The 16510-nt window shown below is 45.8% G+C and overlaps 1 protein-coding gene across 20 annotated transcripts in view; it reads right to left on the reverse strand.

The window, feature by feature from the left end:
* BLTP1 (bridge-like lipid transfer protein family member 1) overlaps positions 1-16510 on the reverse strand; it is a 1779540-nt gene that overhangs the window by 1610276 nt on the left and 152754 nt on the right. For all 20 annotated transcript variants that reach the window (XM_069242474.1, XM_069242454.1, XM_069242518.1 and 17 more), the window contains one exon: positions 1801-1951. In XM_069242474.1, the coding sequence (XP_069098575.1) occupies positions 1801-1951 (151 nt within the window). The remainder of the gene's footprint in view (positions 1-1800; positions 1952-16510) is intronic.

Below are 16510 nucleotides of genomic sequence, written 5' to 3' on the forward strand. Positions count from 1 at the left end.
TTATTTGATCTGTTTCAATTCTTACTGCATGAATCATTGAGGATTCCAGTAGGGACATAAGGCTCCTTTCCTTCCAAATAATCCTATTCCTATTCACCACTCAGGCACAATAATTGTGTTCTATGTGGAAACTGTGGTAGAATAATGACAGAGTAAGCTGATAAACCAGGTCGCAAAGATCGGTACCTACATTCTGGACTAAACGTGTTAAGCCCACACACAGAGGCTAGTGCTCTGGCTTTCACTCAACTAGTGTTCTCTAAAGTCCTATTTGTGTAAGATCCATAATAATTGAATAGCCTGCATAAAGGAAACATAGGACATGTGAGCCACCCATTTTGGAATACGCTTTACCTTTGCTATCTCGGATGGAAAATTGGATACCATTATATCAATCATGCTTTTCCAGCAGCTATCATAATACAGTATCTTTTTATTTATTAACACTTTGTATACAATTTTTAAGGATTTTGGGAAAGTTTCTGCCCCTCTGTTTTTCTCATTTTTAAATAGTCTTCTTTGCTTTCTTATTTAGCTTTTTAGACATCAACTCTCTCCATCAAACCAGGATCTTCTCTTACTTCCTTTAATTCTACTTCTAAATATTTTACTACCTGTCTAATCGTGTACCAGGTTACAAAATTACCCACAACCTCATATATTACGTTTTATATTTGCTGCAAATTAGACAACAGTTGTAAATATTATTCAGTAATCCTTGTGGTGCAACATTTTGGGAATTCTTTATTTAGATAAAGAACCTTTTCTCTTGCATATTGAGTCCCTAGTTTTATAGAAAGGTGTACTGGGTGGTAATCACTCCCTTCCACTCACAAAACCTCAAAGTTCTGTGTACATTTGATGTTTTCATACCTGCACAGCTTTTTGTCAGACAGCATGGATTTCCATTGATTAAAGTTTGTTTCACTTGGCAGTCTGAGGCCATTCAACCATTGGCACTAAACATTCCACTTAATAAGAGCTGGGCTACACAGGACACAAATCATCCTCTTAATGAGGGGTGCAGCTTTGAGCACTGTAATGGAGTATGTCCATTTACAAGGGACGCCTTTGGGGAGCACACATGATTACCAGGCTCACTGGAGCAAAAACAAAGACCACAGGACCTGAACAGAATAAAAACAATATAAAGCAGGGGAGCACACTCTCCAGGTTCAGGGAGTGGACTTTAAATAGAGCACTGAGTAATTGCAACTGCCCTTCAGCTGAGTAAAAAACAGAAAAGATCACATACTCAACCACCCAAACATAAAAAAAAAAAAATCCTTGATCAAAAGCATCTTGATTTCACATTAGCTCACACCAACTAATTTGAAACTAGACAGAAATAACTCTAACCAAACACCAAAAATTACAAAGTTAAACAATGGTTGAAACACATGAAAGAGTTGAAAGTACTATGCAAATTCCAATAACATAGCATATACACATCCATGTGCAATCATTTATTGAACATGGATTTATAAATTTCAAGGACAAACCTTTCACACTGGGCTAACATGATGATCTTTGCAGTAAAAGGTGTTCATAGTGCTCAGAAAAAGCTTTGACCTCAAGTGCTTATCAAAAATATGAATGCACGGCTAAGAACACGACATAACGTAATCGTATGTGGACAGTACTCAAAACTGAAACCCTGAATTTTAAACTACAAGAATGTAATTCAGAGACAACTTAACCCATCTTGTCAGGCACGTGGGTAAACATGCTTTTTAAAGTTTCTGCTTAGAAAGAATCCTTTAAACAAGGCACAATACAAAGCCTGTACATTTGACCTACCTCTGCCGGTCAGCCCAGGGGCCGTAGTTAAAATCAGTTCCCTTGCCGCAAACAATGTCTAATCCCCAACAGGGTGGCAGGTCTTGCAACTTTGTGTCTTCACCATCAAATTTCTCTTCCACATTTTCTTCAGATTCTTCGGGCACAACTCCTACATTTTATTTTGGTGCAGAAGAAAAACAAATTGTCAATGCCAGCGACTTATTCACAGAGGTATACAGAGGATAGTACTTTAGATAAACATTATGGTGACAATATGGTAAATTCTCCCAGACAAACAGAACATGGGAACCTAACTTAACAGTTTTTTTCAGCAGCTTGAGTTCCCAAATTGCAGGATGAATAGTCAGAAAATGAAAATGATCACTCCAAGTGCGCTCGAAGCCAGATGGCAGAGACAGTGGAGGGCTAATGATTCATTATACAGATGGTAGGATACTCCATCTATAGCATATGCTATATCCACCTGCAGATTCCTCACCTGTAGAATAATTCCAGGCACCAGACTGGATTTGGAAAACTCAAAGCTCTCATGTCGTTGGTAGGGGGGGCTGGCTTTGGTCGATGGTGGAAGTGGCATCAGATGACACTGTTTAAGTCATATAAAGCTTACCCCGACTACGTCAGTTTCCATCCAATTTTTCCAAGCCTTCAAGGCGAGCGGATGAACTGACAGAGTAGTGCATTACCAATATATTGGTGAATTCTTATTAACTTTCCCTATAATACATTCATCAAATGGAGGTGGGTGTGTCAGTGAGGAATCTGCAGGTAGATAGAGTATCCACCTGAAAGATGGTCACCGCAGGAGGATGATTTTCTTCTTGTGGACACTTCTACCAGCGGATTCCTCACCTGCAAAATGGATTCCAGAGAAACTGACTGCCCAGAGAACTGATGGATTGCTAAAAAAATGAAATCTTTCAAAACACAGCTGGCAAACTGGCTGTCCCAAAAGACCTTGGAAACCAGGCAGTAATGCTTGGCCAAGGTATGTAGGGATATCCACATTAACGCTTTGCAGATCTCTCCTATTGAAACACCTTCTGGCAAGAGCAGCAGTGGGGCTTTGTCTCTGGGGGAATGGGTTTTGGTACCTTCCAGATGATCCTTCTTGGGCAAGGCATAGCAAATTTCGATGCACTGAATGAACCACTTTCAAAAGGGTCTCCAGCAATGCATTTCCCTTTTTGGCTCCTCAGTAGTCTAATAAGAGCTGGTCATCCAGTCTTTGGTGTGCTCCAAGTAGTAGTTGACTACCCCGCCTAGGATCCAGCCTATGCAACCACTCCTTAACCTCAGTGGTATGTAGAGGACGGTAAAAAGTGGGGAGGGTGATGAACTGACCCAGGTGGAAGGGAGTTCCCACTATTTGCAGGAAAGCAGCCCTGACTTGCAAAACACCAATTTGTCATGGAAGAAAAGAAGTAAAAGGTAAATGGGAACTAAGTGCTTGTAACTCGCTCATCCGTACTGCCGAAGTGATAGTTCCCAAATACAGTTTATAATTCGAGCATCCTTTAGGGACATTGTGATGCTATGTAGATTGAACCATCATTTGACCATCGACTCCATCTTGTTTGAGTAATTCCATTTTGGGTCCTGTGGCAGTCGCAGGGCAGCACAGATGTTTTCCCTCACAGAAGTTGTTTTTCTCTTCACAAGTACAAAGTCGGACAGTGCCGGAACATATTATGTGGGATGTGCACTTAGTAAGAGTTCACAGGGCTGAGATAATTTTTACCAGAGGAATGTACAGATGGGTCTTGGAACAAATATGGCAGTCTATTCAGCTCATATAGGTGTTTTCAACGCAGACGAAGTACAGCCAGCATTTAGTTTCATAACAGAAGGGGAGTTCTAGAACTCTCTCTTTGAGGTGTTTTAAGGTATAAAAGATGGAGAGACTTGGCGCTAAGACAGGAGGTCGCCTGTGGAATAGATGCCTTGCGGAGGATCTGCTCGTGATCCCGATCGACTCCCCTGCCTCACTGATCTGAGGGCTCCCCAGTCGCGCTGGCCAGGATGATCACCTTAACTCAATTGGTGAAGTATTTTTAATCTTGATTATCTAGCTCATGTGTACATGCTCTGTTGATGCATTGCACATTTCTATTTAAGTCTTGACCGCTTGATATATGCATTTATCTTTGTATCTACACATGTTCTGCTGCACTTGAGTTAAATGCTTATTCTGATATATTTGAATGACGTTTATTTGATATTTGGGAAGTGCCTTAATAAATTCATTATTCGGACTAAGAGTGCTGAATTCTTTTGGCATTGTGTCCTCTTAGTTTAAGTGAAAGGCAATACATTCTGGCGTCAATTGCAGGATACAAAGTAAAAGATTAAAGTAAAAAATGTTTGGCAAAAAAAACAAAGGCAGTTTCCCAAATTAAATACCTGGATGTAAAGCAGCCCCCTATGGTATGCTTGCACATGAATGGTCTCACTGTGCCAGCTTGAGTGAAAACTGGAATGCGTGTATGGCAGTTGGAGAGCCAGCAAATGTATTGGCTTGTTTGCAGAAAGTGCCAATAAAAAAAGGAAAAGGACATTAGGACAAAGAAGCTGGATCTTCTTAGGTGCTTAGTGTAAAATGCATGAGAAATGTGCTCAGTTAGAACAGGAACGTGAGCAGATGGAAAAGCAATTGGTGGAGCCAAAAATACTTCCACAATGTCATGTCAGAATAAATTGTTACAAGACAAGCTGGAAACTTACCAAACTGAGGCTGAAAGAGCTGCAGTGTGCATGAGCAGTACAAATATAAGAAATGACAGGGAAGAATGTGTAAGAAGCTGGCCTAATGTGTGTTGGACACCTATGGTGTTGGCACCTTATACTAGGTCCAGGCAACTCCTATTAGTGAATGAAGATGGGGTCTTGGAAGCCAGATGTAGGAAGCTGGCTCTGTATATACTAGATCAAAGTGAGATATAGTGTGCACAGAGTCCAGGAGTTCCCAGAGACTTGACGGGGACAATAATAGATAATACTAATGCTTTATTTGTGGTAGTGTGGTCGAGCAGTTAGGCTTAGCAGAGGGTAGTGGTAAGCATTTGTTGTACATACGCAAGCAATAGAAGAAACACACTCAATGACTTAACTCCAGACCAATAGGATTTTAAATTAAAAAAGTATCTTTTTGTTACTTTATTACTAGAACGACCCACAAGACTCAGTTCAGAAGTAAATAATGCTGCAGGTAAGTACTTAGCATAGACATCAATGTAACGTTGTTTCACTTTAGTCAGGTAAACAGTTTTTAAGACATCAGAGAATATCTATTTTAAAAGTGGATACAATGCATTTTCTGAACAGTTCCTGCGAGGAAGAAAATAAAGTACAGTTTTAGAGGTAAGTACACGACTTACAGTTCCAGTCTCCGGATTTTAGGTAGTCCATCATTGGGGGTTCAAGTTAACCCCAAACACCCACCACCAGCAACACGGGGCCGGTCGGGTGGAGATGTCAAAGTTGAGCAATTTTAAGGTGGGCTCCTATGGAGACAGCAGGTACTCAGAATTCAGTCTACCAGCAGGTAAGTACCCGCGACTCGAAGGGCAGACCAGGGTGGTTCAAGAGAGCACTGGAGGGGTCCCAAGTAGGCACCTATCCCACACCCTCAGTGGCACTGGGGTGGACTGGTGCAGGGTGCAAACAGGGCATTGAGTTTCCAATGAAACTATATCAGGGGACCCCGGGGGTCACTATAGCGCTGCAGGCGAGGCCCCGGGGGCACCTCAGGCACACCGCTGGTCGGACAGGGAAGAGGGCCGCCTTTTGATCATTGCTGCACCGGATGTCAAGTTCTCCAAGGTCTGGGGGCTGCGGGTGCAGTGGGTCCTTTGGCGCCAGTTATCTTCGGCCAGGCGCGGTCAGGGGGTTCCTCGGGATTCCCTCTGCAGGCGTCATCGTGGAGGGGTGGAGAGGTTAGCCCACAGTGGGCACTTGGTCACCGTTGCCTGGAGGTCCTCTTTGCACCCGATGCCCACTGCCCGATTCCAGGTGGCCCAACCGACCAGAGTGGTTAGGACTCACGCTTCTGGAGTGAGGTGGGAATCCTTCAGAAGCAGTTTCTTCTTTTCTTTTAGACAGGGCCGCTGTTGACAGGAGTTTCTTTTCCTCTGTGATGCAGGCAGTCCTCTGGAGGCTTTTCAGGGGTTGCTGGACCTGCAGGATCTGTGACTTTTATTCTGCCGGGTTTTTTAAGCAGGAGACTGGCCGGTAGGGCTGGGGACGAGTCAGCTGTTGTCTCCTCTGCAGGGTTTTCAGCTCAGCAGTCCTTCTTCTTTCTTTAGGTTGTCAGGAATCTGACAAGCTTAGTTCAGGGAGGCCTTTAAATCTTAGATTAAGGGGCGTGTTAGGGGTCAGTAGCCAATGGCTACTGTCCCCGAGGGTGGCAACACCCTCTTTGTGCCCACTCCCTTTGGTCCCTGTCCTCCAAACCAAGATGGAGGATTCTGCAGGGAGGGGAGCACCTCATCTCTAGATACCTTAGGGGTGGTCCTAGCTGGTAAAGGTGGGGGGGTGGAGTAGCGGGGGTAGGGCAGTAGCAGGGGGGGGGGTGTCACTCCTCCCTCCTTTCCCTACTTTTCATGCTGAACTTGCCGCCAAAAGTGGGGCTTTGTCTGGGGGCTAGGCATCTCCAAAAGCTGGAGTGCCCTGGGGCATTGTAACACGAAACCTGAGCCTTTGAGGCTCACCACTAGGTGTTACAGTTCCTGCAGGGGAGAGGTGTGAAGCACCTCCACCCAGTGTAGGCTTTGTTTCTGGCCTCAGAGAGCACAAAGGCTCTCACCCCATGGGGTCAGAAACTCATCTCTCAGTGGCAGGCTGGCACAGACCAGGCAGTCCTGCACTGAAGGATTGGGTAAAATACAGGGGGCATCTCTAATATGCCCTCTGTGTGCATTTTTTTTTAATAAATCCTACACTGGCATCAGTGGGGGTTTATTGTGATGAGACGTTTGATACCAAACTTGCCAGTATTCAGTGTAGCCACTATGGAACTGTGGAGTTTGTTTTGACAAACTCCCAGCCCATATACATAATATGGCCAATCTGCACTTACAATGCCTAAGAATGGATTTAGGCACTGTAGGGACATATTGCTCATGCAGTTATGCCTTCACCTGTGGTATAGTGCACCCTGCCGTAGGGCTGTAATGTTACAGGCAGTATTTTGTGGGCATGGCACCCAGAGGGGGATGCCATGCCGACTTTGCCTTTTTCTCCCCACCAACACATACAATCTGCAGTGGCAGTGTGTATGTGTTAGGTGAGGGGTCCCTTAGGGTAGCACAACACATGCTGCAGCCCTTAGGGACTTCCCTGGTCACAGGGCCCTTGGTAACACTGGCACCTTTTACAAGGGACATATCTGTGTGCCAGGGGTGTGCCAACTGTGGAAACAATGGTACATTTTTAGGGAAAGAACACTGGTGCTGGGGCCTGGTTAGAAGGATCCCAGCACACTCTCAGTCAAGTCAGCATCAAAATCAGGCAAAAGGTGGGGGGTAACTGCAACAAGAGCCATTTTCCAACACCAGGGCTCTCTAGAGGTAGCTGTGGATGAGCAAACAAGACTTATCTACAAGGAGTGCAAAGCACTTGCAATACCAGAGCAGTCACACAGTAGCTTATCACACCTAAAAGGAACCACACAGTGTTGCAAAAATAAAGCTACTTTATTCTAGTAACACTGAACTGGATTACGTGTAGGAAGTCCTCCCAACTGGGGGTAAGTACACACTATAGTTTTCCTAAATGATTTTGTTCTGTCAATGTAATACATTAAAGCTCTTTTAATATCTAATGTAGGCAGTGCTCTTTCTGCCACTAAGTCTGGCTGTGGGAAGAAGACTGGAAATTCCACTGTTTGATTTAAATGAAATGGTGAGATGAATTTTGGTAGAAATTTAGGGTTTGTGCGAAGTACAACCTTATGTTTGTATATAAAGGGTTGTTCAATAGTGAATGCTTGTATTTCACTAACTCTCCGTAATGAAGTGACTGCCACTAGAAACGCTACTTTCCAAGTTAGGAATTGAATCGGACATGAGTGCATGGGTTCAAAAGGTGGACCCATGAGTCGTGTGAGTACAATGTTAAGATTCCATGAGGGTACTGGTGGCGTTCTTGGAGGTATGATTCGTTTTAGTCCCTCCATGAAAGCCTTGATGACTGGCACCCTAAACAGAGATTTGGTTTGTTTATTTTGCAAATAAGCAGAAATGGCTGTGAGAGGTATCTTGATGGATGAAAAAGCTAAATTTGCTTTTTGTAGGTGGAGTAAATAACTTACAGTGTCTTGTATGGTTGCATCTAACGGTGTTATCTGTTTTGCTTGACAGTAGAATACAAATATTTTCCATTTGTTAGCATAACACTGCCTGGTGGTAGGTTTTCTTGCCTGTTTAATCACTTCCATACATTCTGGTGGAAGATTTAGATCTCCAAACTCTAAGATGTCAGGAGCCAGATTGAGCATCGCTGGATTGGGGTGTCTGATCTATTGTTTGTTTTGTGTCAACAGGTCTGGTCTGTTTGGGAGTTTGATGTGTGCTACTACTGACAGGTCTAGCAATGTGGTATACCATGGTTGATGTGCCCACATTGGTGCTATAAGTATGAGTTTGAGTTTGTTTTGATGCAGTTTGTTGACCAAAACTGGAATGAGCGGGAGAGGGGGAAACGCGTAAGCAAATATTCCTGACCAGTTGATCCATAGAGCATCGCCCTTGGATAGAGGGTGTGGGTACCTGGACGCGAAGTTTCGGCATTTTGCGTTGTGGTTGTTGGCGAACAGATCTATGTCTGGTGTCCCCCACTGATGAAAGTATTTGTGAAGTACTTGGGGGTGAATTTCGCACTCGTGGGTTTGTTGGTGATCTCGACTGAGGTTGTCTGCCAATTGATTGTGAATCCCTGGAATGTATTGAGCTACCAGGTGTATGTTGTTGTGAATTGCCCAATGCCAATTTTTTTGTGCTAGAAGGCAAAGTTGAGATGAGTGGGTTCCTCCCTGTTTGTTTAGGTAGTACATTGTTGTCATATTGTCTGTTCTGACAAGAATGTGTTTGTGAGCAAGAAGGGGCTGAAAGGCTCTTAGTGCTAGGGACACTGCTAGCAGTTCCAAGTGATTTATGTGAAATAGTTTGTTTGTTGTCCCATTGTCCCTGAATATTGTGATTGTTGAAGTGTGCCCCCCATCCAATCATTGATGCATCTGTTGTGAGAATGGCGTGAGGCACAGGGTCTTGAAATGTCCGCCCTCTGTTTAAATTTGTGGGATTCCACCACTGAAGCGAAATGTGTGTTTGGCGGTCTGTCAACACTAGATCTTGGAGATGACCATGTGCCTGCGAACATTGTTTTGCGAGGCACTGTTTTAAGGGCCGCATGGGTAACCTTGCGTTTGGGACAATGGCGATGCATGATGCCATAATACCCAACAGTTTGATGACAAAGCAGACAGTGTAGTGTTGGTTTGGCAGAATTTTTGGCAATATGGTGTGGAACGATTGCAATTTTTGTGGGCTTGGGCTTACAGGCGCTTTTTGGGTATTTAATGTAGCCCCTAAGTACTGCTGAATTTGTGATGGTTGCAGGTGTGACTTTTGGTAATTTATTGAGAACCCTAGTGTGTGTAGGGTGTTTATTACATAATGTGTGTGATGTTGGCAGTGTTTTTGAGTGTTGGCTTTTATTAGCCATCAGTCGAGATATGGGAACACATGCATTTGTTGTCTCCTTATCTATGCAGCAAATACGGCAAGGCATTTTGTAAAGACTCTGGGAGTTGTTGTTATCCCGAAGGGTAATACTTTGAACTGGTAATGTTTTACTTGTATAACAAATCTGAGATATTTTTTGTGAGCTGGATGGATGGGTATGTGAAACTATGCATCTTTTAGATACAGTGTTGCCATAAATTCTTCCTGTTGTAGCAGTGGGACTACATCTTGTAGCGTTACCATGTGAAAGTGTTCTGATCGGATGTAAAGGTTGAGAATCCTGAGATCTAATATTGGTCTTAATGTTTTGTCCTTTTTGGGAATAAGGAAGTATAGGGAGTAAACCCCTGTTCCTTTTTGAAGATGCAGCACACGTTCTATGGCTTGTTTGAGTAATAGTGCCTGTGCTTCTGTTTGCAACATTGCAAGATGTTGCGATGAAAGTTTGTGCTCTTTTGGGGGAATGTCTGGAGGAATTTATGTGAACTCTATGCAGTAACCATGTTGGATAATGGATAGTATCCATGTGTCTGTTGTGATGTTTAACCATTGGTCGTGGAACTTTTGTAGTCTTCCTCCCACATGGGAAGTGTGGTGAGGGAAGGTCGTGGTCAAGTCACTGTTTGTTATTAGTGGCTTGTTTTGAGGATTGGTATTTTCCTCTAGATTTGGGGAATTGTCCTCTGTAGGATACCCAAAATCCCCCTCTCTGATATTGTGTCTGGTTGTGGCCTGAAGCCTCCCCTATATTGAGGCTTTCGAAATGAGCCTCTGTATTGGGATGAATGAAGCACTCCCATCGCTTTGGCAGTGTCGGCGTCTTTTTTTATTTTGTCTATGGCTGTGTCAACCTGTGTGCCAAATAATTGTTGCTGATTAAAAGGCAAGTTGAGGACGGCTTGTTGGATTTCAGGTTTAAAACCTGATTACCTGAGCCATGCATGTCGCCTAATTGTGCCAGCCGTATTTATAGTCCTTGCGACTGTATCTGCGGAGTCTAGCGCCAATCTTATTTGATTATTCATAATTGCCTGTCCCTCTTCTACTACCTGCTGGGCTCTCTTCTGTTGGTCCTTGGGGAGATACTGAATAATGTCCTTCATCTCATCCCAGTGAGCCCTATCATACCTAGCTAGTAGGGCCTGCAAATTAGCTATGTGCCACTGATTAGCTGCCTGTGACGCCACCCTTTTCCCTGCAGCATCAAATTTCTTGCTTTCTTTATCTGGAGGGGGTGCATCTCCAGAGGACTGTGAGTTAGCCCTTTTTCTTGCTGCGCTGACCACTATTGAATCTGGGGGCAGCTGTTGTGTGATAAAAATGGGGTCAGAGGGTGGTGGTTTGGACTTTTTATCTACCCTTGGGGTTATAGCCATTCCTTTGACTGGTTATTGGAATATTTGCTGCGCATGTTTGAGCATACCGGGGAGCATGGGTAGGCTTTGGTATGTGGCATGAGTTGAGGACAATGTATTGAACAAGAAGTCGTCCTCTAGAGGTTCCGTGTGCATGATCACGTTGTGAAAAGCCGCTGCCCTAGCTAGAACCTGTGCATATGAGGGGCTATGCTCAGGTGGCGATGGCTTAGATGGGTAGCACTCTGGGCTATTGTCTGAGACTGGGTCATCATAGAGATCCCATGGATCTGTATCATGTTGTGACTGCATAGTGTGTGATGGAGACTCTGCAGTGGGTGTAGCAGGCGGGGAGACAGTTAGTTGAGGAGACTGAGGAGGAGACTGGTGAGGAGAAAACTGGTGAGGCGGAGATTTCTCTCTTGGCACTTTAGCCATTGCTGATCAGTGTCCAAACATCCATGGAAGGCCAGTTTTCTTTTTGTTCTGAGAGGAGGTGCTGTGAGGATACTGCCAGTATCCTTGTGGATTTGTATCCTGGCCTGTTTTTCATAGAAATCCTCCATCTGTTGCAATTCCTCATCAAATCTATGGGTTTCTTTTAGTTGTTTCGAAAGTCCATGCTCTTCTGTGTAGCTATGTTTTTTCGGCTACAAAGCCGTTTTTTCGGCACTGATGGGCCTGGGGTAGTTATGGCCTCGGTTCCGAAAGTGACTTTCTGGGTTTATACTCAATGGGTCGGTGTCGTATGAATTCGGAGCCTGTGCCTCGGCTCGAGTCCGAAGGCTTTGTTACTGGCATGGCCTTTTTCGGTACCGAAGATGTTACTTGGTCACCGGTCGCTTTTTTTACGGGTAGAGCCATGGCCTTCCGGCAGTGGCGTCCCCAAGGCCTTGTGTTTGGGCTTGGTTTGGGTCGGGGCAAGCGTACTCACGTGGTAGCCCGCTGTTAGTGGTCGGTTCGATGTTAGACTCTTGGTCGGAATCGTATCCCCGAACGGTGAATCATTTCCTCCTCTTCTGTGTCGAGGAGTTCGGTGCTTCTGGACGCCATCTTTAACCTTCGCGCTCTTCGGTCTCTTACAAGTCTTTTTCGAATGGAAGGATTTACAGGCTTCGCAGGTATCCTCTCGATGATCCAGAGATAAACACAGGTTACAAACCAGATGTTGATCTGTGTAGGGATACTTGGCGTGGCACAGAGGGCAGAATCTAAACGGGGTCCGGTCCAGGAGGCTTAGACGATACTTTTGGTCAGGCCGACCAGGCCCAAGTTGGGCGCGGATGCCCCGAAGGGCAATCAAAGATGTGTATCCGCCGGTACTGAGGTGTCGATGCTGGATGAGACGCGATCGAAAACAATACCGACGAATTTAGAGTGTTTGTAAGATTTTCCGACTCGAACAAGCGGACTGAAGAGGAACACGTCCGAACCCGATGGCAGAAAGAAAACAATCTAAGATGGAGTTGATCTCCATGTGCAACGGAGCCGAAAAGGAGGAGTCACTCGGTCCCGTCACTCGAAAATACTTCTTCTAAGAAAAACAACTTGTAACACTCCGAGCCCAACACTAGATGGCAGGACCTGTGCATAGCATATGTATCTGCAGCTACACATGCCATCGAACATTATATATATATATACACACACACATACATATATATATATATATATATATATATATATATATACACACATATACACACACACACACACACACACACACACACACACACACACACACACACTAATAATCAGGAATTAGCATAGGAAACAACACGCAATGGCAAGAATTGTACAAAATAGCTAGGGCCCTACGGGAAGGACCATTTATTAAAATAGTGGAATACAAAGTGAAGTCCCCCACCTAAGGATATAGAGTAGTTAAAGGGGAGCTGGGAGAATTCGGGACTCCAAGAGGTGAGTACCTTAGTGACCCTCAGAGACTAGTAGAGCAGAGGTTAGTACCTGGCATTCCCAAGGACTAACAGGGGAACTTTGAAAATGGTTTGTGCAAGAACAGGACCAGACCAAAGGAACCCAAAGGTGGATTCTGGAAGAAAATAACCTGCAAAATAAGGGGACAGAGTCCAGTCGGGGCATGAGCCACTACCCACCCTTCTGTGGATGAAGATCTGGGTTGACGGTGGAAGGATAAGATCAGCTGTGGAGCCCAGGAGCTGCAGAGAAGTCCTTAGAGTGGTGCAGATGATGTCCCACTTTGGTCGAAGGGTTGCAGATGGTCAGTGGTTAGGAGAATTACCAATAAGCCTTGGCACGTTGAATAGGACGCCAAAGAAGAGTTGTAAGGCTGAAGAGGACCAGTAAAGTCCAGGGAACTCTACCATTGGAGGGGAGTGCAGGCTGACCCTCAGCAGTTGGGAGAGCCAGCAGAAGCAGTTGCAGCCCCCTCAGGCAAACCACTGGCAGCAGGCACTGTAAATTGCAGTGAGGCCCAGGCAGCACACCTGGAGAGGAGTCCCATGTCACTGGAGCAGCAGAGGAGAGACTGTCCTTGCAAGGATGAAGTGCTGGGGGCCAGGGCCACTCGGAACCTGAAGATGCCTTGGAGCTGGAGTCAACAAGCCTTGGTTGCTGCAAGAGTCGCGGTGCACAGGGATGCCATCCTACAAGGAGAGACAAGGGGTCACTGTCTCGCAAGTTGGACAGAAGGCAGAGAGGACAAAGAGGACCACTCAAGCCTTGGTTGCTGCAAGAGTCGCGGTCCGTAGGGGTACTGTCCTGCAAGGAGAGGAAATGGCTCACCGTCTCCCAAGATGGACAGCGGGGAGAGAGAGGACCAAAGGGCCACCCCTGACCACCACCTGTGATTCAGGATCCATGCAGTTCCGGGGAGAGCAGATCCATGCAGCTGGTCGTCATTGCTGTAGGTGCCTGCAGATGCAGGGGAGTGACTCCTTCACTCCAAGGGAGATTCCTTCTTGCTTTGGTGCAGCTTAAGTCTTGCCGACCCCAGAGGATGCACAGCCATGGAAATTTAGCAGTTGCTGGAAGAAGCCAGGGAAACAATGTTGCAAGACGAGGTCGTCTTGGCAGTGGCAGTCTTGTCAGTTCCTGAAGTGTCCAGTTGTGGTTCCAGTGGCCAGGAACAGAAGCAGACGATGTAGAGGAGTCTTGGTGAAGTCTTGCATGCCGAATCTGAGGACCAAACCGCAAGGGAGTCCCTAAATATCCCTACAAGAGGGACTGCCTGACCTGGCCACTCAGATGCTACCAGGAGCCTCTGCACATCTTGTTTTCAAGATGGCAGAATCGAGTGGTAACCTGGAGGAGCTTTTGGCACCACCCCTGGGTGGTGATGGACATGGAGTGGTCACTCCTCTTAACTTTGTCCAGTTTTGCGCCACAGCAGGGACCAGGGGTCCCAGGGCTGATGCAAACCGGTTTATGCAAGGAGAGCACCAAATGTGTCCTTCAAAACAAACCGGTGGCTTGGTGAGGCTACCCCTCCCAAGCCTTGTAATATCTATTTCCAAGGGAGACGGTATTGCCTCCCCTCTCACACAAGAAATCATGTTTTCTGCCTTCCCCTGCCTGAGCTGGTCAAGCAGCAGGAGGGCAGAAACCTGTTTGAGGGGCTGCAGCAGCATGGGCTGCCCGCAAACCCTGGAAGACTGGTAGGAGCACTACTGGGGCTCCTCTAAAGAGCCCCAAGAGTGAATGGTGTCACACAACCAATACTGGCAACAGTATTGGGGTATGATTCCAACATGTTTGACACCAAACATGCCCAGGTTCGGAGTTACCATTATGTAGCTGGATACATCTGTGTCCAGTACACAGGTAAAATGGCTTCCCCGCACTTGAAGTCCAGTGCATTGGAAATGGAGTTCATGGGGGCACCTCTGCTCATGCAGGGGTGCCCTCACACGCAGTGACCTGCACCCTGCCCTTTGGGCTGGAAGGGCCTACCACAGGGGTGACTTATAGTGACCTGGTGTAGTGACCTGTGGTGAAAGGATGCATGCACCTTTTCACATCACTGCAATGGCAGGCCTGCAGACACATTTTGCCTGGACTCCCATAGGTGGCATAATACATGCTGCAGCCCATGGGGGACCCCTGGCATCCCAGTGCCCTGGGACATCAGTATGCCAATTGTGGAGTGCATAAAAGTCCAAGGTAACCAATTTGGAGAGAGAGAGAACACAATCACTGGGGTCCTGGTTAGCAGGATCCCAGTGAAAACAGTCTAAGCACACTAATAGCAGGCAAAAGGTGGGGGTAACCATGACAAAAATAGGGTAGTTTCCTAAAGAGGTAATAAAAGGAAGGTTAATTTGGCTACTGCTAAGGCAGGGATAGACTGGAATCCTGAGGAATTGAACTGTAATACCTGGGATTCTTCAGAGTTGTCAGACTCTGGGGAAGAGTGTTGCCAAAATGGTGGTCGGGTGAGTTGGAGGACTAAAAGGTCATTGGTGCACAGCCCATATTCAGACGGAAATTACAAGGATGGGTCACGACTCACTCTCTGATTATTCTCAGCAAAAGATCATGGACAGAGTTCTTCAGAGACCCGGGGAAACAGTGCTTATGTGGATGGTGTGATTATTTGATACAGGAGCCTCTGGGGTGATGCTGGATGTAAGAGACGCACCACAGTTTTGCACAATTAACACTGACCCCACTGTTCAGGCACAATTTAGGGGTTATCAGGATGACAATCATATTAGACTGTTACAATTAGCGGTTGAGGGTGTAATCAAAAATACCGTACAGAGTCATAATGGCCACCAAATGATAAACCCTGGTATATATTGAGAGATGCCATGCAGAAAGGGGACGGCAGCAGGAGTGTGCTTTTGAATTGGCAATGGAGGCCACACAACATGCTTTAGACTTGTGGTCAGTACAGGAGGGAGACATTGAGTTACATGTGACAGTTCAGGGGCAATACGCAAATTGGAATATGTGGCAAAACAGGGAAGGGAGGGGGTACCCCTAGGATTCTGGACTAAAAGGTTGCCAGGTAATGTAGAGAGGTACACTTCATTTGAAAAACAGTTACTGGCGTGTTATTGGGCTCTGGTGGATACTGAACAGATGACAATAGGACGCAATGCGATTCTGAGACCAGAGATTTTGATAATTCAGTGGGTGAGGAGTTCAACCAAAACTCCCCAAATTAGGGCATGCACAAGAAGCAAGTGTCATTAAGTGGAAATGGTACATACAAGACAGGGCTAAACAGGTGGCACAGGCCCCTGTCGAGGATGAGGAGGTGTTACAGGAGGTGCCAGAGATAAGGGAGTCACCAGTGAAGTGGGGTGAGCCATTCAAGTCCTTGTCTCCTGAGGGTCGGAAGTTGGTATGGTTCACTGATGGTTTAGCAAAGTATGTGGGGACCAAGAGACACTGGAAGGCAGGGCCATAAAAAAGCTGCACTCCACTACTGGAGAAGGAAAGAGTAGTCAATTTGCAGAATTGTATGCTGTGTATCAAGCCTTAAAACAAGAATGACTTGGGAAATGTGACATTTACACCGATTCTTGGTCTACGGCCAATGGGTTAGCATAATTGGCAGATACATTCTAGGGAGGTGTGGGGCAAAGAATTGTGGCAGGATATTTGGGAAATGTTAGAGCA

Source organism: Pleurodeles waltl, chromosome 1_2 (genome assembly GCF_031143425.1).
Source record: "Pleurodeles waltl isolate 20211129_DDA chromosome 1_2, aPleWal1.hap1.20221129, whole genome shotgun sequence".
In the NCBI taxonomy this organism is placed as follows: Eukaryota; Metazoa; Chordata; class Amphibia; order Caudata; family Salamandridae; genus Pleurodeles; species Pleurodeles waltl.